Genomic DNA, 24,914 nt, shown 5'->3' with positions numbered 1-24,914 from the left:
TGTCACCATCAGAGTGCAACACTGTGAATGTCTTCCAGGAGAAACTGTGTGATGTGCATTTTGTATATGTGCATCAGTATGTATGTATAAGTACACATATAACTTTCCTGTAGCTCCTGATGCTTTCATGTAAATGTTTACTGGGCTACACTGTTATATGGAAGCTCTTTTATGTCAGATTACAGCAACAAAATAACACATCAAATGATTAAAACACATCAAATAAATGTAAAATCCAAACATCCTAAATAAACAGCTCCAACAATCCACAGTCACCCATTTGATAATGAACACAGAGGTAGAATAATAAAAAGTCACTTAAGTCACTTCACGAACAGCTTGAAGACGTCAGCAGGATTTTACATTTATATGCTTTGAATTTTCATTATTAGATGATGAACACATGAATTATTGGTTTGTTTTTTGAAGTTAAAGAGATAAAACTCATTACAGCAAGTATCAGAACTTTTACTGAACACACTTCACTACATTTTACTGACCATGTTGACTTTTACTGCAGTTTTCAAAGCTGCTGTTTGACTTGAACTCAGTATTTTTACATTACAGCAGAGTCTTACCTGAGCTCCACAGCAGCAGCAACAGCATCAGCAGGTGATCCATGTCCAGGTAGACGTCTGTCTCCGTCTCTGTGTCGTCTCTCTCTGCTCGTCTGTTGGACTCATCGTGTCTTTTTATGTTAATCAGATGTGGTGTTTCCTCTGAATCCTTTATCTCCTCATCAGCTTCATGTGCTTTCTGACAGGAAGCTGCTGGCTGAAACAGCTCTGAGCGGCTTCATCATGTGACTGACAGCTAAAGTAAATGAAGGACGTTTATCCAACGCACCTCTCATTCATACACACTCCAGCCTGTTATTTGCACTGGGGATGGGGGGGCTTCCATTTAGAAAGGTTGGACCAACCAACTAAAACTTGATGCTCACATGTGGTTTGGATCGCCATGACAACACGCAACCAATCGTGACAGCTCATTTGGCTTGTAAGGATCAGAGCTATTGATATATTGATTGACAGTGAGATAGACCAATCAGCGGGTCTGAGGATAAACTCACTGATGAGCAGCTGAGATTATACTGCTGTTACCGTGGCAACATCACAGCAGTTATTGCGACATACAGCAGTGACTGCTGCTGAGTTGTTTGTGTGTTTTCTGTTTTTTCAAATTTTATTTACTGTTCTTTTTATTGAGTGCAACATAAGTGATTAACACAAAAACACATGTGACACGGGACAGTACAAACAAAACAACAAGAAGAAAAAATAATAAATACAAACAAAATATTGGCTTAATACTAGATGCGTGTGTGTGTGTGTGTGTGTGTCGGGGGGGGGGGGGGGGGGGGCAACTTTCTATCTGAAGGAGGGTTTTCTGGGTGTCTTTTCTGGGGTTGTTTTCCAGATATCAGTTTAAACTTAAACTCTCAGTCACTGTGAGTCATCACTGCAGAGTATGACAGTATATGCTACTTTTACAAGAACCTCCAGCTTCTTACTCTGAGTAACGCTTCCTACATGAACACAGATGGAACAGTTTTGGTTCATTCACATGAGATTTCTGTATTCCTGTTTTTTTAATGATCATGTGTGTTCTTGTGGGGATGAATATTTAACGATATAATGAGGTACTTAAGATTTGAAACCAACCAATCAGAGGCTTTAAAAAATGTGCTTCTGGTTATTTTCCCCCCAAAAATCAGATTTTCTACCATCCATATTGTTAACAAGCTCATTGTTCTTGTTTTATACCAGTTTTCACAAATTTCAAAAAAGTGTTGGACAAATTAGAGTTTTGACCAGATGATGGCACTAGATGAAACAAACTTATTATGATTTATCTTGAGGAAAAACATGAATGTTTGAACCACATTTGGTGGCAATTTGTTTAATAGTTGTTGAGATATTTCACTCAAAACTACAGGTGGACTGACTGAGAGATGCACCCTGCAGCCATGTTGCTGTCAGGGATAAAACACACTAGGTTTCACACAAAAAAGGTTTTTAAAATATAAAAGTGATCAATATACAATTATTTTCACCCTGATTTATGTACCTTTACATCAACACATTTCCTGTTAAAAGAAGACTCTGATCAAACTGCTGACGTCAAAGAAAGGAACCTGTCTGATTATTAAAATGATTTACGAGCTGTTTGACAGCCTTCTGCACACGATCAGGGATATAACTGCAGAAATACAAAATGTTTTTAGGTAAATGAAAAGATTTTGAGACCAGTTTCTGTTCAGGTACTGACCTGATTAAACATATGAGGTATCGACCATAACGTAAAAAATTCATCTGGATTCTTTAACTAAGGTGGAAAACCACCAGATCCTCATGATCAATAAAATTAATAGATGACACACTAAATATAATGACTTTTGTTGTGTGAAGTCTCTGCTCTTTTTACCTGGCAGTTAATGTTATATTTCATAAAAAGATCATCTTGTTTGTGATGGTGTTGAGATGAGGATGTGTCTGTTCCTCTGCTATTGATTTTAATAATTAATCATTATCTGTGATAATGATTGTTTGTTTACAGTGTTCCCATAGTATTATATTAAGAATTTACCATTGCTGCCAGCCACTCAAGTTATACCTACTCTTTAGGAATTATAAGGATTTCGGTTCAGCATTCAAATAACACATATTCAATGACACCTAGTCAAGCTGTTGGAATTGACTGTTTATTCAAGTGCTCCCCTTTTTAATTAAAACACAGCATGCCACTGGTCCTGTGACACATAGATAGTTTGTACCTGGCTGTTACTGCTATGCATTCCAGCCCAAGTAAGAAATAGAGCCTGTTAGATAGAGCCACAGGGTGCTACCAGGCTTTTTTTGATAATGATTAATTATTACTGATAGCCAAACTTGTCGGAAGGCCCAGCAAAATGGTGCCCCGTGTGAGGCAAAGTATTGTTGGCAATTATTCATAATTGTGCAATATTAATTTCAGTATAATTTTGGAAAATTATTTTTTCCCAATAAAAAAAATCTGGAATCTAAAACCTTTAGACTATCCAAAAGCCCTTATATTCACTATTCACTATTTTTAAATTAACGCTAAGTGCGCAGATTCGCCAATGACACCACACCTTTACTGTGATTTCAGCTTATTGTTTTTTCTTCTTCGACAGGAGGAAAATGACCGAACCTTTCAGATCATTGAGGTGCAGGTGTTGTCCAACTGGGGCCACCAGGAGTACACCTGCATGTATCGCTTCAGAGTGCATGGGACACCGCAGAGTTGATTATTTACTGCACAAACAGTGTGGAGACAGCAGAGACACGCAGTCACTCCCTGCTAACTGCTGCTAACTGTTCCTGAGGAACCACAGACTTCTTGATGTGTAAGTGTTGTCATTTTCCTGTGGAAAAAGGACACGCTGAAAGCTTTGTGATGTATGATTTTTTTTTTGTCAATAGTTAATATTTTATATCAGTGTTTTCTATTTGCTGTGTTAAAGGTCTTTTTGAATGTTTTATCCCATTTTTCTTTTATTAGTTGCATTATTGCAGTTTAGTAAAACAGTTTTGAGCAGAATGTTTTCACATCTGTCTGCTGTGCTCAGAAATACTGCAACATTTAATATTAAAGCTTTTTTAATGCAAGAAATGATCAAAGTCACATTATCTGGTCCACAGCAACACGTTTTTTTAATGTTTTTGTGGATTTGATTCTGTGTAACAGCAGAGACCATCAGTGCAATGCAGATGTCAGAGTGTCCTTAAACACACCAACAGGGAGGGTTTTCAGAATCACCTCTGATCACAACCTCAGTGCTCTGTGGTGATAATGAACCTCTGACAACAAATGTTTGAACTGTTCTGATTACACACATCAGGCAGAGTGTTTGAAACATAAAGTCAAAGATTACTGCTCAAATGAAATGAAAATACTTTGCACTGATGTTTTTCCAGTTTTATTTATTCTTGTTGTCAGGTCAATGAAGATGAATCAGTTTGTATCATATATGTGAAATGTGTCGAGACCTCATTTTTTACGTAATATATATTTTTGTTGTGTTTTTTCTTTTTTTTGTATGTGATTTTGAGATGTCATAATAAAGATGTGAAATTTGAAGTTTCTTTTTTTTCTCTTTTTTTGGTTTTATTTTATTATTGTTAGATTTTATTTCGTCCTGTTTTTGGTTCACAAGTTTGTCTGAAAAACATTGACGTGAACTCTGGATGAAAACTTGAGCGTTCACGTCATGTTGAGACTTAATTAGGAGTCAGAAACAATTTTCACGTCAGCTTCCTACTTGCAACCCAGAAGTTATCCATAATAATGGCTTATAACTTATCTCTAAATGATCAGTAAGTGACTTATTAACCATTAATTAATGCTTATAAATCCTAAAGAGTGACTGATCAGAAAGTGGTGCTCAAAGATGAAACATTTGATCTAACTCAAATGTTTGATTTATTGAATTTCTCAAAGAACAAATATAAAAATGAGAAAATTACACGTCAGCTGAATAACACAATTTTTATCCTCAAAAACTCAAGTATATATATAAAAGGCAGTGAAGAAAAACTGGATGTATTTTATAAAAATGATTTCTTGACTCAGACCATAAAACTGGATTCATGGAAATCTTAAAGTATAAAAACAGTTACAGCTGTTTACATGAGAGGTTAATAATGACAAAATAAAACTATATACAGATAATCGAGTATTTTGTGACAGTTTTGCAGATGTGTGTGAGGTTTGTTTTTCCTGAGTCGACTGATCGGAGTTTTTTGTAGATAAACAAAAGTTAAGTTTACAATCTGCATTAAACTCATTGTGTTTATCCTGTAATTCTAACAAATGAGTTGAATGTGTTTCCTTCCTCGTAAAACATTTGCAAAACTGTTTGTTCAGTATTTTAAAGTGAGACTAACTTCTGATTAACAGTTGTAAAACAAGTGTAAAAGTAGCACATGTAGAGAAGAGTCATAAAGTCAACTAAATGAATTAGCAATGTCTGTTATACATGTTATATGTCTATATCTATATCTAAAGCTTGCAAACATGAATATAAGCTGTTGGTCATTCCAGACCAACTGAAGCACTGGTAACTCGTAAATCATGAGGTGCAAAATTGTCCAATATGACGTCACTCCTTGAGATACGGACTGCAAAAAGCTGGTTGGTTTATCACATGAGACTGAAAGGAGAGATGAAACCTTTTCTGCAGTGATTTAAGTGCTACTTTAAAGGGAATGTCTGTGTAAAAAATATAAAATCCTCCACTGAGCAGATGGATGTTTGTTTGACTCCTTGGAGGTCCTACTCTGCTCCCTGAGCTCCTTCCTCTTCAGCTCTGGAAACACCGAGATTATAAGAATCCAGCTCAATGTTCTCCTGTGGGCCTGACTTCTGCCCCCTGCTGGCCTGGAGAGACATGACAACACAGATCTAAGTTACTGCATCACTCCTCTCTTCAGTTCAATATAAACAGGCTGAGTGCTTCATTTCAACCAGTCCTCTAAACAACAAACATGTGTTCAGTACCTTCAGGATGAAATAGATGGCAATGATGAACAACAGCAGAGTCACCGGCAGGACGACCAGTCTGATGATAAAAACTGTTGGATCTGACGAGACACATTCAGTCATCACATTAGATCTCATGACATCATGAGTACAACAACTCCCATCAAACAGAAACATGGCATGTGCTAGAAAAGCAAACTGGACCATTGTTTTGTGTTTTGTACTATATTCTGGTCCTATATCTGTTTTTTTCAACTTTTTCTTGTTCTTCTTTGAGTCTTACCTCTAACATTACAATTAAGGAGGACCAGCATTTTCTAATCCAAGCAGAAACAAATAAATTAATCTTGGGCAAGAAAAAGCTGTTTTTAAACTTAACACATGTATTGTTGGAAATATCACCTGTATTAACATCATATGCCAACGAGAATCTAAGTGATTATGTGTACAGGGCGAAAAATAAACTATTTTATGTTGAGTTAGTATATTTTATCTTTAACATCCCATATGTGACCTTAATGACTCTTCAAGTGTAAACGAACTACAGGTCTCCACGAGTCAGTCAGACCCAAAGAAGACTTTTGGATGAGAGGTGAGATGTCTCGAAGAATCTCAAACAAGTGAAGTTTCCTTTGACTTAACTCTTCTGTATCTACTGTTTCGTACCATTATTGTGGCTTCACTGACTCGTTTGCTGTCTTTTACTTTTCACTACAACACAGTTGTTATGGTTCAATAACATTAAAGAAGCCGGGAAGGAAACAGTTTACAGTTCCTTCATCAGATTCTGTCTCAGCTCTCTGTAGGTCGCTGGGTCGGTCCTGCTGCCTGATGACTTTTTATCATGTTTTACAAACATGGAAACAAAGTCAGTGTGACGTCTCAGTTCCACTGAGCTTCACACTCTGCTTCAGCTTACCTGTGACAGTGAGAGACAGCAGACGGCTCTCAGAGGAGAAGTTATGAGAAAAAACAATGACTTCATAAACACAGCTGTAGTTTCCTTGGTGGGCGGGGTCTGCAGCAGGAAACAGGAAGTCAGCAGAGTGATTGACAGCTGGCTGGGTGTAGTTGTATGTTGTGTTGGAGGAGGTGAAGGTGAGCTGGAAGGAGCCTCCTGGGTACTGAGGCTGGACGGAGCAGCTGATGGTGAAGTCGGAGCCCCGACGCACTTGAAACCCCTGCTGCTGGGCCTCGGAGACCCCGTTCATTGTAGAAGACACAGAGATGATTGGCTGAACCAGCAGGTCTGTAAACACAGAGAGATGATTGGCTGAACCAGCATTTTATGGGGGTTTGAAGCAATGAGCCTCCAGGAACAAGATAACTTCTCTACCCTTTAGGATGCCGTCGTCCTGGATAAGTTTACAGTTCAGTCCAATGGAAACCACTGACTATCACTGTGCCAGAGGAAGGAAAATATTACTGTCATAGATGATGTCACTGATGGACTTACCTGAGCAGATGAGCTCCACGATGGAGGAAGAGGAACTTGATGATGCACATTCCCTCAGGGCATATCCAGACTGAACACAGTCAGATCTGATCCACCATACAGATTCCTCTAAGGAATTATTTCTCCTTCCTATTGAAACAGCAGAGCCACAGTCCATATCTCCACACGCTGCAGCTGCTTCCTTCAGGGTCCAGTCAGAGTCCTGCACTGGTCTCCACTTTGTTCGTTTCACCATCAGTGTACCTGCACAGCGACTGGCTTCTCCCACCAACCTGACAGGCTCTGAAGAGAAACAAGAGAGTCATCAGTAAAAGAAAAAAACAAATCAAAGCTGCAGCTCCTCTTCTACCTGAGCAGGTGAGTCCAACAGCTTTGTCAGGTGAGCAGGTGCTTCTATTTGAGTCTGATCTTCCACAGTCCAGGAGAGCAGACTCATTGCCTCCACACTGGAACTCTTTGGTCCATATCAGAGCCTCCACTTCTCCATAGAGCGCCCCCTGGAGGACTGAGGGAGCCCCACAGCCGAGCTCCCTACAGACCACCTCTGCATCCTGCTGGTCAAAGTCAGCTTCACACACTGAAGACCACGACTGGTTAAACTGGTTAAACTTAACCTCCAGTCTGCCTGAACACATAGTAGTCCCATTCACCAGCCTGACAGAGTCTGGAGAGAGAAAGATCATTAAATTCATCAGTATTCACTGCAATATTCATGCTGATAAAGATTATTTCAACTTCAAAAAAGTTATTGATAGAGAGAGAGCACCTTCATACCCTGACACAAGTACACAAATGTACAGAAAAAATTGCAAGATGCTATTTGTTGGATTCAAATATTTCTTAGTCTGGCAACATCTTGCGGTAGTATGAGGAATGACACCCTGGTAGACCCCATTGACCTTGTGCCCATTTTTTGTTTTCCTCTGTCAGATTACTGCTTTCAGGAAGAAGCAGCACACCTGTATTTAACAATACCTGATGAAATGTGACATCTTTATCTCCTAACAAGCTTGATTGACCCATCTGATACTCATACCTTTTCTCTGACTAAAACTTTCTTTTTAACGTTGGCAGGGGCATTTGTGGCAGACCCCTTCAATTCCACCAAGAAACTACTTGCACAGGAGCGAAACGGTCACCTGGCATGCGTCAAAGAGATGAACTGACTGGTACCTCAAAAACACGTGCAGCGAAGGAGAGAGGGAACAACACCTGGGAGAAGGCAGGGCTTCGATATCTTCACTAGAAATCAGCATCTAGTTTAAAACTATGGAGCAAATCTTGAGGGAGATCCAGGATGTCACTGGGGCTGATAGAACAAGCTTGGCCCCAGGCCCTAGAGGAGTGCCCTACAAGCTCTACAAGACATGCCCCAGTCTCCTGCAATGATTGTGAAGGATCCTCAAGGTGATCCGGAGAAGGGGGAAGGTAGTCTAACAGTGGAGAGTCTTTGAGTTCCAAAGGTGGAAAACACAAACAACATTTAACAGCTCAAGATGATCTCAGACTTCAGCAGTGCACTTATAATGATACTGATAACTTTCAGTATTGTTGCTCGACACCTGATGGCAAAACTCAGAAGAACTCCTACTTCAACACCTCAGTTCAGAAAGGGAAGTCCTGAAGGTCCCAGGGTGCATTGAGCATACAGGAGTGGTTACTCAGCTGATCATAGAGGTGTACGAAGGTCACAGAGACCTGTTTGCTATATGGCTGGATCTCATCAAAGCCTATGGCTTTATACCACACAAACTGGTGGAGACATGGATTTCCGCTATGGCTTTGAGCTGAGCTGACACAAGGGGAGTAGCTCCTTAACTACTATACACAAAGTGCACATTTAGCTATGAATAACATACGTTTTTCATCTTTAGAACACTGCAAGGGCAAGATTAACAATTCGAAGATCAAGCCGGTAAACCCATCCAAAGAGGGGGACATCCTGTGTTGACCACAGGGGAAATGCTGACAGCATCCTGCCTATGAGTTGAGCAGGAAAAATCCTGTATAGCGCTGGCTGAAGAAATGAGGGCAACATTATGGCCTGGTCTTGAATGCTGTCAAAGAAAAAAGTTGAAGCCTCTGCCCCTCACTTTGACATCACTGAGGAAACAGTGTCATCTCACAGCAGCACAGTAACCCTGCTTGAATCCAACATGCGCCAGCTGCAAGAAGACAATGATGTTTTGAAAGCCAAAGAGGACTCTTTGTTGAACTGCTCATGCTGCTGCAATATCTGAATTTTTGGAGTACTGAATCAAACAAAACAGGCCAGCAAGTGATGTAATTTTTGGACAGGGTGCTGTTGGAAATTGGACTCTTGATGGACTCTTTGTTTACCTAGGCTGCTGTTGGTACTGTTACAGAGGTTGATGGTGAGGTTGTCAACGATGTCCAGGAGGGATGAGAAGTCACTGAGCGTGTACACGTGGTTTTTAATAGGATCTGAGGCGATGACCCTCAGCTCATCCTCGTTTGCACTCTTTACACCTGAAAGAAAAAATACTGTTAAAACTGTACCTTAAAAAATGATTCTGTTCTTGGGTGCTGGAACACAGGAACACATATTTTTATTATTTAAGACAGTGGAAAATGCAAAATATAAGGCAGTTTTTAAAGTGCATCTTCCAAATATCCCCCCAATAATGTGCTAAGATATAAAATACCAGTTAAATGTTTGGACACACCTTCCCACTCACTTGAATGAGAAAGTGTGACCAAACCTTTGACTGGTGCTGTAGAGGAATCTGCAAGTAAGTTCAGATCAAACTAAGATTTTGACCGTACATAACATGTATAACGTGTGTACATGTGATAGCAGGTAATAACGTGTGTTAAAGTTTGGGATACAACATCAAGTCAGTAATGGACCAGACTCAATGCAATGTCATTTCATTCAGCATTTTCCCTGCATCCTGTGGACTTGTGAGTACATTTGGTTTCCACAAGAAAAGTGGATTTAAATCAGTGGAATGCAAGTCAAAACTCAGATACTTTACAGATTAAGTGGCCTGAAACTTGGGACACAGTAAAATGGCCACTATACCAATAGCGTAGACCTCAATGCCAGTGTCTCTCAGGTGCTGCGAGGCGAGGGATACGTTGTCCTGAGACTTTCCATCAGTAATCAGGATAGCAATTTTGTGGGAGTCTGCACGCATTCCCACATTGGGTTTAAAGTTGTTATGGAGGATGTGTTTCAGAGCTTCTCCTGTATGACAGTAATAAAGAGGATTTAAAAGGTGCAGAGTTGAAAAGCTGACTATCGCAATGACTGTTAGGTGACTGACAGTTGGAGCACTTCCACAACCTTGTTAAAAATATCTGTTTCTTTGATAAAAAGTCAAAGCTAGAAGCCTGTAGACATAAAAACTGAAAGAGAAAGTTAACTATGACTCCCAAAGTGCATTTCAGTCAGAAACATCCAATCACAGAGCTTCAAATTCTATTGTGAGACGCTCAAATCATTATGATTTTGAATGTTGGTATTGTATTATTATAATTATTATAATCACTATCACTATAATGAATTCAGCAATCTTTGCTTTATAATATTATAGCATGATACCATACAAAAATGTAATATCACAATATTAGCAATCATAATAGTATCACAATTATTAATATTATGATAGTAACAATAATACAAATTACCATCATTGCTCATTTAATTTCTACTGTAACACTACTGTTTCTGGAATCAGTATGAGTCACAATACTTTTTATTAACTTTATCTGACGTCTCTTCACTTTCCACCGCTGACAGACCTAAATACAGAAAGTAAATATATTTGGATCTAATCAGAGTCTCTGCCTCAGTCCCTCACAGTGTAACGCTGGTGTGGATCAGACAGTGTGCTGTTAAATCACCTGTGTAGGTGTTTCCTCCTTTGTATGGCAGGTTGGCTATGGCCCTCATCAGGGATTTTTTGGTCTGGTGGGTGTTCAGCTGCCACTCCGTATTTGGGTCGTCACTGTACTGAACCAGACCTGCAGAAAACACAGAAATGTGTAAAACTGACACACTGACTCAGCTTTTGTTTTTAAATGATAATGAGAATAACAATGATAATAATGAGTATGAGAATGATAATTTGCACTGAGTGTTCTTGATCAGATGCATTGGTTTATTAGTATTATTATTGTTATTATCACATCACATGTCTCATGCACACTCATTCCTAACAGGCTAACAGGCCAATAACCCCTGAGTCTACTGTCTGACAGTAAAAGTAATGAAAGACCAAAGGATTGGCTTATCATTTTAATATACAAATGTTAAGTGAGATCAATACATTTTCTCCGACCTTTTGGACAAACATGTTCTTTTGATATTGCTGAGGGGACCACTGGCCTTCTCTATCCTGTTTCATCCCCAAGAAGGTAAAACTCTGTGTCTTGGAGTAAACAGGACATATTAAGGGGTCAAAGGTCACATATCTTCCCTGATTTGTGTCTTTAGGTGATGTGGCTCTTAGTTAACATACATACATAACTAAAATTTGTATGATTTGACCAATCAAAGATAATTTCTTTGTTCCTTCTCCAACTATAATATAATGGGGTTTGCTTTTTGCTCGCTGAGATGAACTGATGTAAGTCTTTGTGTGTGCTGTCTTCTTATTGTACAATATTTTTTAATCTTCAACCCAGCAGTATTTTGTATATTATTTCATATGTGTGTTTTATGTTTCAGACAATTTCCACGATATGACTCATGAACCAATCTGGTGAAGCCTGAAGCCCCTGAGCATCTCTTTGGTATTCTTTGGCATACGGGCAGCAGTTCAGCATGTACAGGAAGTATTGAGGGCAGCGAGTATGTATGAGAGGTGATATCAGTATCAGCAACAGCTGAGTCCAATCAGGTTGAGTCGAGCCTAGTATGAAGGTTGATGGTACTGAACGTTCAGCAGCGAACGCATAAACCTACAGTAAAAACGTGTCAGTCAGTCACCACCTGCACTGTTTAAAGCGAGCTAAATGTTGTCACACAGAAGTCAAGTGAGTTTTTAATACAGTTTAAAGTTGTTATTCCTCCATTTTTAATGCTGACATCTAGTCTGGTGACATATAAAAGCAGAGTAGGAAGGAGAAGGTGAGGGCTTTTATTAGTTTACATACTAGTTAATAAACAAGAAAGAATTAGAGAAGAAGAGACAAGTAAATGTCTTGAGCTCCAACAAGAAGACAATTCCTCTTTCTACAGAACGACTGTAGAAAGTTGATGCTGTGGATGAACCAACATGACAAAGTTGTGCATCCCTCCTAGCTAGAATGTTTTGTTCAGAAATGTGATGTGCTTCACAGAGTCTATTCAGTCAGAACATCTGTCCTGCTAACTGATCCAACACGGACCTACACAGAAGGAATGTACAGTATATCTCCACCATGGAAATCAGTGTCTGGATAAAAGATTGTTTTACAAGCTGAATCATAATTACTATGAGTTATAAATGTGTGTTTCTGTAGATGAAGCACCGAATTTTAAAGTAGGTGTATCTCCTGAACATTTCATTTTGAACATTTTGAGAATTCTGCAAGTTAATACAAAAGCTAAAATATGTCTGCATGTTTTGGGAAATAACTGGCAGTAATGGAGGCTGTATGCAGACAGCAGTTATTTAGCTTAAACATGTAAAACCACTGGTATGGTCCTTTTATCCTCACATCAGCCATAACCTTGACTACTCTTGTTATCATGTCCCATTTTGCTGCTCTTTTGCTAATTTATAGTACGGGACCTGTGTGTGTTTCACAATGTGCTGTAAAGATTTTAGTATTTTGAGTACTTTATACACAAGCAGTAGTAGTAATAGTACCAGGATCAGTAGTGTTAATAGTTGTTGTAGTAAAAATATTACCGATCTGGACTTTGTCAGGGCCGATATCGAAGTTGCTGACTGTTTGATTTAGAAAGGACCTAATGATTGCAAAGTTTGTAAGGCCAATGCTATAGGATCCGTCGACCAACAGCATGATGTCAGCCTTGGCTGTGCTTTCACACTGAGAACCTGGAGGAAAACAGAGGATTGTGGGATATAAGACACAAGAGACCAAATGTTGAAGCAAGACTAAGGCTGTGTCTGAAATCACTCACTATTTACTTCAAAGTGCAAATTTATCCAATATGTAGAGCCTCAAATGTTCCACAATGGATCAAAAAAGTAATGTTCATGTTGTGATCACTACTTCCTGCAAACAATCCCACAATGCCATGCATTGCATTTTATAGACACCAAAATTAGCGGTGTGCGACTCCACAGCAGACAGTGTGTATTAGTGAGTAGTGAATGAGTGAACCAGGGAGGGATTTCGGACATATCCTGAAAGTCTACAGTCATGCTAACAGCACTGTGAGACTGTACACACTGGTGTTTTGAGCTAAATGCTAACATGCTGACATTTAGCAGGTATTATGTTTACCATGTTAACCATCTTAGTTCAGCATGTCAGCACACTAACATTTGACAATTAATACCAAACAAAAAGTACAGTTGTGTCATTAGTTTTGAGACTATTTGGACATGAACCAAACTTCATCCATTCTCAGCTGCTTATCTAGGTGCTGGTCCTCCTGGGGGATCCAGAGGTGTTCCCAGACCAGATGAGATACATATAATCCCTCCAGCGTGTTCTGCACTGAGGTCTCCTACCAGTTGGACGTGCTTGAACACCTCCAAAGGAGGCGCCTATTCTCTCTTTCTCTCTTTTTACCTGTTGATTGGTGTTTATCTTCAGCCTGGAGTCCTGGAGAGAAAATCAGAAATTTCACATTTAGATTGGAGCAGAGCTGTGAACTGAACAAACACAGAGCTGTTTCTGGACATCTGGAGGCTCTAGAAGAGACAGACAGCAAGCTAGACATCTTAAGAAAAGGTGTTTGTTCTGGTCTGAATCAATGGATGGCATGATAAACTTATTTCTGTTTCTTTACACACAGAAAGAAATCTAAGTGAACCAAAAATCATCATTAAAAGCCAGGTGAGAATGTTCTCTTTTCTCATTGGTCAGATGTGTCTGGGGCGGGAGTGAGAACATAAACACAGGAAGAAGGTCCTGAAGAAGCTCCGATCTGCCCAAATACCAAGAAGACAATGTACTTGTTTGTTAGTGCAGGTCGGACCTTGTTGATTTCACTCATCAACATCCCAGCATGCAAAGCGCTCCTGGCTACGGGAGCCATTTAGCTCAAACTTGAAGCCGTGTAATTGGTCAGATGGAGGCCACATCACGTTTCAACCACAAACGAACCAAGACCACTTCCTCTAAAGGATCTCTGTGAAGTTATTTTGGTCTGAGGACGTTTGCTGTGTTCAGATCTGCCCAAATGAAATGAACTAAGGAGGAAAACCAGCCAGAATCTCTTTCAACTAGACTGAACTACACAGAACTACACAATATACACTGTAGAGCATTGTCAAGTTAAGCTAGCTGCTGATATAGCCATGGCTAGTCTTAGCTAAAGCTAAATGAAGTTACTTTTTCCCCATGAGCTGTTATCTGTAACATAATATGTAAACTTTGAACCAAGATCTTGGTAAACGACTTTGTTATTCCAGCTAAATCCAAACATGATGGAGACAAATAAAACAGTTAAACTACTGCTAAAGGTAGCTTAGCTTAGCTTAGTTTAGCAGAGTAGCAGTAACTTCCACCTGAGCTGTTAAATCAAGTGGAATTCATGTGATTTTATTTTTGTTGCGCTATGTGTAAATCTATTAAAATGTACATTTATTATACCTGTATTAATTTAATTTTACAGTATACCTGGCCTGGAAGACACAGTAAAACCGATATTTTCATCATATCATATGAATATGAATTATAAATAGAATAAAGTTTATTTTCTATGAATAAAGAGAGCTGGATGAAACATGGCTTTTTATAGATATTACATGTTTCCCTCACATTCCTGCAGATTGTGTAAAGGTAGACTGCAGTATGAGGTATTATTTTTGGGTGAAATAATCCTCGTAAAAAGACAACAACAAAAAAAAAAGATGGAACAACAAACGTCTCTCTTTGTCTGGTCAGCCTGAAACTTTAAGACCTTTTTTCTTGACCTCACTGCTTCTACTTTCTGCTTCTTTGAAGAGCAGCAGATGAGATGAACACATGAACACAAGCTCAACAGACGCTTGTGTGTGTGTGTGTGTGTGTGTGTGTGTGTGTGTGTGTGTGTGTGTGTGTGTGTGTGTGTGTGCTTATATTCCTCACATTGTGAGGATATAAATCTTCACAGTCACATTGTGGGGACTCACTTCCCTTTTGTGGAAAAAAACTTAAGTTCCCATAACATAAATCATTAAATCTTAAAATGAAGACTCTGTTTAAAGCATTTGGATTGTTTTAACAATCTTTAAGCAATGACAAGTGGAAACTTTTAGGGGTTAAGTGTGAGAAAAAGTTTGACAGAGTTACAGGAAGCGGCTCAAACAAATATATTTGATAAGAAAAAAATTTAAAAAGTGTTTCGCAACAGTCAGTCCTATATGTGACAAGAAATGCTCTTGCATTGCCATGGTAACAGAAGTATACTCTGTAATCTCACATCAGATGCTAATCAGTTTGTCCTTAAACACTTTCCTGTCACAGAAAAACCTCTCAACTTCATTTTGTTCCCATTCAAACAAACTGTTTTCTGTCATCGAGGAAGTTTGCAGCTGATTTAAAGGAACATTTGAGAGGATTAAAACATGTTTTGTTTGTTTTTAAATGTCATGTTAATAGTTTTTATTATTAACCCCGTAAAGCCTAAATATAGAAAAAAATGAGCAAACTTTTTTTTTCACCTCTCAGATGTTGTTGTAGGCCTCTGATGCAGAAATTAAAGGGTTTTAGGACAGCTAAAAGTGATTGTTGTAATATTGCAACAGTGGACCTTACAGGGTTAAAAGGAACAAAAAAAAAGTCTTAAAAAAGGTTAGGGTTAGGGTATGTCTCCAGGAAATTAATGTCTATGTAATGTCCCTAAAAGTGACCTGCGACAATGTGTGTGTGTGTGTGTGTGTGTGTGTGTGTGTGTGTGTGTGTGTGTGCGTGTGTGTGTGTGTGTGTACTTGTGTTCCTCATGTTGTGGGGACATAAATTCTGCTGGACTGGACAGCTTCCAGGTGTGAATGTGCAACTGTGTGAATGTGATCAGTGTGTTCCTGAAACAGACAGCATTGCTCTCAGTGAAACCCTCCTGAATAAATAAAGGTGAAAAAATAACAACAGAGTGGCTCATAAAGGGTTGTCTGTAACAGACAGTCTCACCCACTTAAGGCAGTGATTGGTCAGGTGTGTGCAGGTGTGAAAGTGAACTTCACTTGTCAACTACGTCTGTCAGGTTTCATGTCACCATCAGAGTGCAACACTGTGAATGTCTTCCAGGAGAAACTGTGTGATGTGCATTTTGTATATGTGCATCAGTATGTATGTATAAGTACACATATAACTCTCCTGTAGCTCCTGATGCTTTCATGTAAATGTTTACTGGGCTACACTGTTATATGGAAGCTCTTTTATGTCAGATTACAGCAACAAAATAACACATCAAATGATTAAAACACATCAAATAATGTAAAATCCAAACATCCTAAATAAACAGCTCCAACAATCCACAGTCACCCATCTGATAATGAACACAGAGGTAGAATAATAAAAAGTCACTTATTAAATGAGAAAAGTCCAAAAAAGAACCTCCTCACAAATGAGGAGCTGGCCTGTCAATCAAACCTGCCTTCAAAGTCCCTCCCTGTTCTTCTAAATATACCCACAGTCCCTGCAAGGTGACGGTCACATGACCCACAAACACAGCCTGAAGACGTCAGCAGGATTTTACATTTATATGCTTTGAATTTTCATTATTAGATGATGAACACATGAATTATTGGTTTGTTATTAGAAGTTAAAGAGATAAAACTCATTACAGCAAGTATCAGAACTTTTACTGAACACACTTCACTACATTTTACTGACCATGTTGACTTTTACTGCAGTTTTCAAAGCTGCTGTTTGACTTGAACTCAGTATTTTTACATTACAGCAGAGTCTTACCTGAGCTCCACAGCAGCAGCAACAGCATCAGCAGGTGATCCATGTCCAGTTAGACGTCCGTCTCCGTCTCTGTGTCGTCTCTCTCTGCTCGTCTGTTGGACTCATCGTGTCTTTTTATGTTAATCAGATGTGGTGTTTCCCCTGAATCCTTTATCTCTTCATCAGCTTCATGTGCTTTCTGACAGGAAGCTGCTGGCTGAAACAGCTCTGAGCGGCTTCATCATGTGACTGACAGCTAAAGTAAATGAAGGGCGTTTATCCAACGCACCTCTCATTCATACACACTCCAGCCTGTTATTTGCACTGGGGATGGGGGGGGCTTCCATTTAGAAAGGTTGGACCAACCAACTAAAACTTGATGCTTACGTGGTTTGGATCACCATGACAACACGCAACCGATCATGACAGCTCATTTGGCTTGTAAGGATCAGAGCTATTAATATATTGATTGACAGTGAGATAGACCAATCAGCGAGTCTGAAGATAAACTCACTGATGAGCAGCTGAGATTATACTGCTGTTACCGTGACAACATCACAGTAGTTATTGCGACATACAGCAGTGACTGTTGCAGAGTTGTTTGTGTGTTTTCAGTTTTTTTAAATTTTATTTACTATTCTTTTTATTGAGTGCAACATAAGTTAACACAAAAACACATATGACACAGGACAGTACAAACAAAAGAACAAGAAGAAAAATTAATAAATACAAACAAAATGTTGGCTTAATACTAGATGCGTGTGTGTGTGTGTGTCGGGGGGGGAGGGGTCGAAGGGATAAAGACAGGGTGAAACCAGTATGGGTCGAGACAGATTTAAAAAATCTTTTATTTATTATTTATTTTATAGTTTGTTTGTTTGTCTGTCCATACTCCCCTTTCTCTCCTCCTCCCCCGTCCTTGTTCTCTCCTGCTTCAGGCTTCCAGGCCTGTAGGAGGTTTCTGGCCTGTTGCAGGTCAGATCCCCTCTAGAACAGCCCCAAATCTACAGGAGGGGTCTGTTCATTTGGGTCTGAGGAGCAACTTTCTATCTGAAGGAGGGTTAAACAGCGATCAGGCCCTCAGACACCAAGCTGGGTGTCTTTTCTGGGGTGTTTTCCAGAAATCAGGTTTAGTGCAAACTCTGAGTTTCTTCACCCTGAGATGAGGGAAACTCAGAAAGAGATGTAACTTAAACTCTGAGTCACTGTGAGTCTTCACTGCAGAGTATGACAGTATATGCTACTTTAATAAGAACCTCCAGCTTCTTACTCTGAGTAACGCTTCCAACATGAACACAGATGGAACAGTTTTGGTTCATTCACATGAGATTTCTGTATTTCTGTTTTTTTAATGATCATGTGTGTTCTTGTGGGGATGAATATTTAAGGATATAATGAGGTACTTAAGATTTGAAACCAACCAATCAGAGGCTTTAAAAAATGTGCTTCTGGTTATTTTCCCCCCAAAAATCAGATTTTCTACCATCCATATTGTTAACAAGCTCATTGTTCTTGTTTTATACCAGTTTTCACAAATTTCAAAAAAGTGTTGGACAAATTAGAGTTTTGACCAGATGATGGCACTAGATGAAACAAACTTATTATGATTTATCTTGAGGAAAAACATGAATGTTTGAACCACATTTGGTGGCAATTTGTTTAATAGTTGTTGAGATATTTCACTCAAAACTCCAGGTGGACTGACTGAGAGATGCACCCTGCAGCCATGTTGCTGTCAAGGATAAAACACACTAGGTTTCACACAAAAAAGGTTTTTAAAATATAAAAATGATCAATATACAATTATTTTCACCCTGATTTATGTACCTTTACATCAACACATTTCCTGTTAAAAGAAGACTCTGATCAAACTGCTGACGTCAAAGAAAGGAACCTGTCTGATTATTAAAATGATTTACGAGCTGTTTGACAGCCTTCTGCACACGATCAGGGATATAACTGCAGAAATTCAAAATGTTTTTAGGTAAATGTAAAGATTTTGAGACCAGTTTCTGTTCAGATACTGACCTGATTAAACATATTAAGTATTGACCATAACGTAAAAAATTAGTCTGGATTCTTTAACTAAGGTGGAAAACCACCAGATCCTCATGATCAATAAAATTAATAGATGACACACTAAATATAATGACTTTTGTTGTGTGAAGTCACATCTCTGCTCTTTTTACCTGGCAGTTAATGTTATATTTCATAAAAAGATCATCTTGTTTATGATGGTGTTGAAATGAGGACATGTCTGTTCCTCTGCTATTGATTTTAATAATTAATCATTATCTGTGATAATGATTGTTTGTTTACAGTGTTCCCATAGTATTATATTAAGAATTTACCATTGCTGCCAGCCACTCAAGTCATACCTACTCTTTAGGAATTATAAGGATTTCGGTTCAGCATTCAAATAACACATATTCAATGACACCTAGTCAAGCTGTCAGAATTGGCTGTTTACTCAAGTGCTCCCCTTTTTAATTAAAACACAGCATGCCACTGGTCCTGTGACACATAGATAGTTTGTACCTGGCTGTTACTGTTATGCATTCCAGCCTGAGTAAGAAATAGAGCCTGTTAGATAGAGCCACAGGGTGCTACCAGGCTTTCTTTGATAATGATTAATTATTGCTGAGTAGCCAAACTTGTAGCAAGGCCCAGCAAAATGGTGCCCCGTGTGAGGCAAAGTATTATTGGCAATTATTCATAATTGTGCAATATTAATTTCAGTATAATTTTGGAAAATTATTTTTTTCTCAATAAAAAAATCTGGAATCTAAAACCTTTAGACTATCCAATAGCCTTTATATTCACTATTCACTATTTTTAAATTAACACTAAGTGTGCAGATTCGCCAATGACACCACACCTTTACTGTGATTTCAGCTTATTGTTTTTTTTTCTTCGACAGGAAGAGAACCGAACCTTTTAGATCATTGAGGTGCAGGTGTTGTCCAACTTGGGCCACCAAGAGTACACCTGCATGTATCGCTTCAGAGTGCACGGGACGCCGCAGAGTTGATTATTTACTGCACAAACAGTGTGGAGACAGCAGAGACACGCAGTCACTCCCTGCTAACTGCTACTAACTGTTCCTGAGGAACCATAGTCTTCTTGATGTCTAAGTGTTGTCATTTTCCTGTGGAAAAAGGACACGCTGAAAGCTTTGTGATGTATGTTTTTTTTGTCAATAGTTAATATTTTATATCAGTGTTTTCTATTTGCTGTGTTAAAGGTCTTTTTGAATGTTTTATCCCATTTTTCTTTTATTAGTTGCATTATTGCAGTGTAGTAAAACAGTTTTGAGCAGAATGTTTTCACATCTGTCTGTTGTGCTCAGAAACACTGCAACATTTAATATTACAGCTTTTTTAATGCAGGAAATGATCAAAGTCACATTATCTGGTCCACAGCAACACGTTTTTTAATGTTTTTGTGGATTTGATTCTGTGTAACAGCAGAGACCATCAGTGCAATGCAGATGTCAGAGTGTCCTTAAACACACCAACAGGGAGGGTTTTCAGAATCACCTCTGATCACAACCTCAGTGCTCTGAGGTGATAATGGACCTTTGACAACAAATGTTTGAATTGTTCTGATTACACACATCAGGCAGAGTGTTTGAAACATAAAGTCAAAGATTACTGCTCAAATGAAATGAAAATACTTTGCACTGATGTTTTTCCAGTTTTATTTATTCTTGTATAACTCCCAAACCCGCAAATTAAAGCAAACATCGCGAAAATTGGAAAGGATTTGGCGTTCCACCAAAGTAGAAGAATCTCGCTTAGTCTGGCAAGATAGTCTTAAAACATATAGGAAGGCCCTCTGTAATGCCAGAGCCGCCTATGACTCAGCATTAATAGAAGAGAATAAAAACAGCCCTAGGTTCCTTTTCAGCACTTTGGCCAGGCTGACAAAGAGTCATAACTCTATTGATCCATGTATTCCTATAGCTCTCAGTAGTGACGACTTTATGAGCTTCTTTAATGATAAAATTCTAACTATTAGAGACAAAATTAACCACCTCCTGCCCTCAACAGGCACCGTTCTCTCCCCAAACACAGGCATCTTAGAAACAGCAGTAAATCCTGACATATATTTGGACTGTTTTTCTCCAGTAGACTTTCCTGAACTAACTTCAATGATTTGTTCAGCTAAACCATCAACCTGTCTCTTAGATCCCATCCCAACTAGGCTTCTTAAGGAAGCCTTACCCTTACTGAGCACTTCTTTACTAGATATGATCAATCTGTCTTTAGTAACAGGCTATGTACCACAGTCCTTTAAAGTAGCTGTAATTAAACCTCTTCTTAAGAAGCCTACTCTTGATTCAGGTGTTTTAGCCAATTATAGACCTACATCTAACCTTCCATTTCTATCTAAGATCCTTGAGAAAGCAGTCTCTAATCAGTTATGTGACTTTCTACATAACAATAGTTTATTTGAGGATTTTCAGTCAGGATTTAGAGCGCATCATAGCACAGAGACAGCACTGGTGAAAGTCACTAATGACCTCCTAACTGCATCGGACAAAGGATTTGTCTCTATACTTGTCCTGTTAGACCTTAGTGCCGCATTCGACACAATCGACCATCAAATCCTTTTGCAGAGACTGGAACATTTAATTGGCATTAAAGGAACTGCATTAAGCTGGTTTAAGTCCTATTTATCAGACCGATTTCAGTTTGTACATGTTAATGATGAATCCTCTGTGAAGGCAAAAGTAAGACATGGAGTTCCACAAGGTTCTGTACTTGGACCAATACTATTCACCTTATATATGCTTCCTTTAGGTAATATTATTAGGAAACACTCCATAATTTTTCATTGTTATGCAGATGACACCCAATTATATTTATCAATGAATCCAGATGAACCCAAACTCCAAGCATGCCTTAACGACATAAAGACCTGGATGACCTGCAATTTTCTACTACTAAATTCAGATAAAACTGAAGTTATTGTGCTTGGCCCTAAACACCTTAGAAACACATTATCTAATGATATAGCTACTCTGGATGGCATTACCCTGGCCTCCAGCACCACCGTAAGGAATCTGGGAGTTATCTTTGATCAGGATATGTCCTTTATTTCCACATAAATCAAATCTCAAGGACTGCCTTTTTTCACTTACGTAATATCGCAAAAATCAGGCACATCCTGTCCCTAAAAGATGCAGAAAAACTAGTTCACGCATTTGTTACTTCTAGGCTGGATTATTGCAATTCCTTATTATCAGGCTGCTCTAACAAGTCTCTAAAGACTCTCCAGCTGGTCCAGAATGCAGCTGCACATGTTCTGACTAAAACTAGAAAAAGAGACCACATTTCTCCCATTTTAGCTTCACTACATTGGCTTCCTGTAAAATCTAGAATAGCATTTAAAATCCTTCTCCTAACTTACAAAGCTCTTAATGGTCAGGCACCATCATATCTTGAAGAGCTCATAGTACCGTATTATCCCACTAGAACACTGCGCTCCCAGTATGCAGGCTTACTGGTGGTTCCTACAGTCTTTAAAAGTAGAATGGGAGGCAGAGCCTTCAGCTATCAGGCTACTCTTCTATGGAACCATCTACCAGATTCAGTCCGGGGTGCAGACACCCTCTCTATGTTTAAGAGTAGGCTTAAAACTTTCCTTTTTGATAAAGCTTATAGTTAGGGCCGACCAGGCTCGCCTTGGATCAGCCCTTAGTTATGCTGCTATAGGCCTAGACTGCTGGGGGACTTCCCATGATGCACTGAGCTCCTCTCTCCTCCTCCTCCTCTCCATCTGTATACATTCATGTAACATCAATGCATGTCAATAACTTTACGTCTTCCCCGGAGTTTTTTGTGCTTTCTCATCTCACAGGAAACTCGGGTTCTGGGCTGAGCCTTCGCGGTCCTTCACAGTCCTGATGGCATCCTTCCCTGTCTGTTGATACTTATACTTATTGTTGTTGTTGTGATTGTTGCTCTTCTGTCCCCCCTCCCCCTTTCCCTCTCTCTTTCTCTCTCTAAACCCAACCGGTCAAAGCAGATGGCCGCCCACCAAGAGCCGGGGTCTGCTTGAGGTTTCTACCCATTAAAGGGGAGTTTTTCCTTACCGCTGTCGCCAAGTGCTGCTCATGGGGGAATTGTTGGGTCTCTGTAAATGAAAGAGTATGGTCTTCACCTGTTCTATGTGAAAAGTGCCTTGAGATGACTTTTGTTGTGATATGACGCTATATAAATAAAAATTGATTGATTGATTGATTGATTGTTGTCAGGTCAATGAAGATGAATCAGTTTGTATATTATATGTGAAATGTGTTGAGACCTCATTTTTTACGTTATATATATTTTTGTTGTGTTTTTTCTTTTTTTAGTATGTGATTTCAAGATGTTATGATAAAGATGTGAAATTTGAAGTTTGTTTTTTTTTCTCTTTTTTTGGTTTTATTTTATTATTTCTAGATTTTATTTCGTCCTGTTTTTGGTTGACAAGTTTGTCTGAAAAACATTGACGTGAACTCTGGATGAAAGCTTGAGCGTTCATGTCATGTTGAGACTTAAGAGTCAGAAAGAATTTTCACGTCAGCCTACAAATTGCAACCCAGAAGTTATTCTTAATAATTGCTTATAACTTATATATAAATGATCAGTAAGTGACTTATTAACCATTAATTAATGCTTATAAATCCTTTATAAACAGTGACTGATCAGAAAGTGGTGCTCAAAGATGAAACATTTGATCTGACTCAATAAATGTTTGATTTATTGAATTTTGTTAACTCAAAGAACATAAAAATGCTGAATAACAATTTTTGTGCTCAAACACTCAAGTATATAAAAGGCAGTGAAGAAAAACTGGATGTATTTTATAAAAATGATTTCTTGACTCAGACCATAAAACTGGATTCATGGAAATCTTAAAGTAAAAAGAAAGGTACAGCTGTTGACGTGAGAGGTTAATAATGACAAAATAAAACTATATACAGATAATCAAGTATTTTGTGACAGTTTTGCAGATGTGTGTGAGGTTTGTTTTTCCTGAGTCGACTAATCGGAGTTTTTTGTAGACAAACAAAAGTTAAGTTTACAATCTGCGTTAAACTCATTGTGTTTATCCTGTAATTCTAACAAATGAGTTGAATGTGTTTCCTTCCTCGTAAAACATTTGCAAAACTGTTTGTTCAGTATTTTAAAGTGAGACTAACTTCTGATTAACAGTTGTAAAACAAGTGTAAAAGTAGCACATGTAGAGAAGAATCATAAAGTCAACTAAATGAATTAGCAATGTCTGTTATACATGTTATATGTCTATATCTATATCTAAAGCTTGCAAACATGAATAAAAGCTGTTGATCATTCCAGACCAACTGAAGCACTGGTAACTCATAAATCATGAGGTGCAGAATTGTCCAATATGACGTCACTCCTTGAGATACAGACTGCAAAAAGCTGGTTGGTTTATCACATGAGACTGAAAGGAGAGATGAAACCTTTTCTGCAGTGATTTAAGTGCTACTTTAAAGGGAACATCTGTGTAAAAAATATAAAATCCTCCACTGAGCAGATGGATGTTTGTGTGACTCCTTGGAGGTCCTACTCTGCTCTCTGAGATCTTTCCTCTTCAGCCGGCTCTCCTTCAGCTCTGGAAACACCAAGGTTATAAGAATCCAGCTCAGTGTTCTCTTGTGGGCCTGACTTCTGCCCCCTGCTGGCCTGGAGAGACATGACAACACAGATCTAAGTTACTGCATCACTCCTCTCTTCAGTTCAATATAAACAGGCTGAGTGCTTCATTTCAACCAGTCCTCTAAACAACAAACATGTGTTCAGTACCTTCCGGATGAAATAGATGGCAATGATGAATAACAGCAGAGTCACCGACAGGACGACCAGTGTGATGATCAGAACTGTTGGATCTGACGAGACACATGCAGTCATCACAT

At 38.8% G+C, this 24,914-nt stretch overlaps 4 protein-coding genes across 4 annotated transcripts in view; all 4 read right to left on the bottom strand.

The window, feature by feature from the left end:
• Positions 1-689, bottom strand: part of LOC121886780 (cartilage matrix protein-like) — a 118,702-nt gene extending 118,013 nt beyond the window's left edge. Inside the window, exon 1 of the mRNA XM_042397077.1 lies at positions 579-689. Coding sequence (XP_042253011.1) covers positions 579-621 — 43 coding nt within the window. The 5' untranslated portion in view covers positions 622-689. The remainder of the gene's footprint in view (positions 1-578) is intronic.
• A 4,634-nt stretch (positions 690-5,323) lies between these two features.
• On the bottom strand, positions 5,324-7,339 carry LOC121886798. The gene is made up of 4 exons (XM_042397130.1): positions 7,311-7,339; positions 6,962-7,243; positions 6,425-6,754; positions 5,324-5,403 (listed from the first exon to the last, which is right to left on the bottom strand). The coding sequence occupies exons 2-4, from the start codon at positions 7,194-7,196 to the stop codon at positions 5,363-5,365; spliced, it is 606 nt and encodes a 201-aa protein (XP_042253064.1). The 5' UTR covers positions 7,197-7,243; positions 7,311-7,339; the 3' UTR covers positions 5,324-5,362.
• Positions 7,340-7,470: 131 nt separating this feature from the next.
• On the bottom strand, positions 7,471-13,878 carry LOC121886794 (collagen alpha-1(XII) chain-like; the record flags this gene model as incomplete). Its single annotated transcript, XM_042397125.1, has 6 exons — positions 13,679-13,878; positions 12,826-12,975; positions 10,832-10,951; positions 10,008-10,172; positions 9,302-9,451; positions 7,471-7,625 (listed from the first exon to the last, which is right to left on the bottom strand). Coding segments are annotated over exons 1-6 (891 nt in total), but the record flags the coding sequence as incomplete, so codon positions are not given.
• A 9,836-nt stretch (positions 13,879-23,714) lies between these two features.
• The window catches only part of LOC121887324 (collagen alpha-1(XII) chain-like), an 83,525-nt gene continuing 82,325 nt past the window's right edge, over positions 23,715-24,914 (bottom strand). Inside the window, exons 29-30 of the mRNA XM_042398056.1 lie at positions 24,805-24,887; positions 23,715-24,684 (exon numbers count right to left, since the gene is read on the bottom strand). Of these exons, the coding sequence (XP_042253990.1) occupies positions 24,565-24,684; positions 24,805-24,887 (203 nt within the window). The 3' untranslated portion in view covers positions 23,715-24,564. The remainder of the gene's footprint in view (positions 24,685-24,804; positions 24,888-24,914) is intronic.

The sequence above is a fragment of the Thunnus maccoyii genome, chromosome 20 (genome assembly GCF_910596095.1).
Source record: "Thunnus maccoyii chromosome 20, fThuMac1.1, whole genome shotgun sequence".
NCBI classification, from domain to species: domain Eukaryota; kingdom Metazoa; phylum Chordata; class Actinopteri; order Scombriformes; family Scombridae; genus Thunnus; species Thunnus maccoyii.
This window is presented reverse-complemented; position numbering and strand designations above follow the sequence as displayed.

Bases quoted from the DNA above. Each gene is read 5' to 3' on its own strand.
- LOC121886798 (XM_042397130.1), bottom strand. From the start codon at position 7,196: ATGGTGAAACGAACAAAGTGGAGACCAGTGCAGGACTCTGACTGGACC. The intron at 6,755-6,961 runs GTAAGTCCATCA...CTGTGTTTACAG, and splicing joins CGTGGAGCTCATCTGCTCAG to ACCTGCTGGTTCAGCCAATC. The intron at 5,404-6,424 runs GTAAGCTGAAGC...ATGTCTCTCCAG, and splicing joins GCTGTCTCTCACTGTCACAG to GCCAGCAGGGGGCAGAAGTC.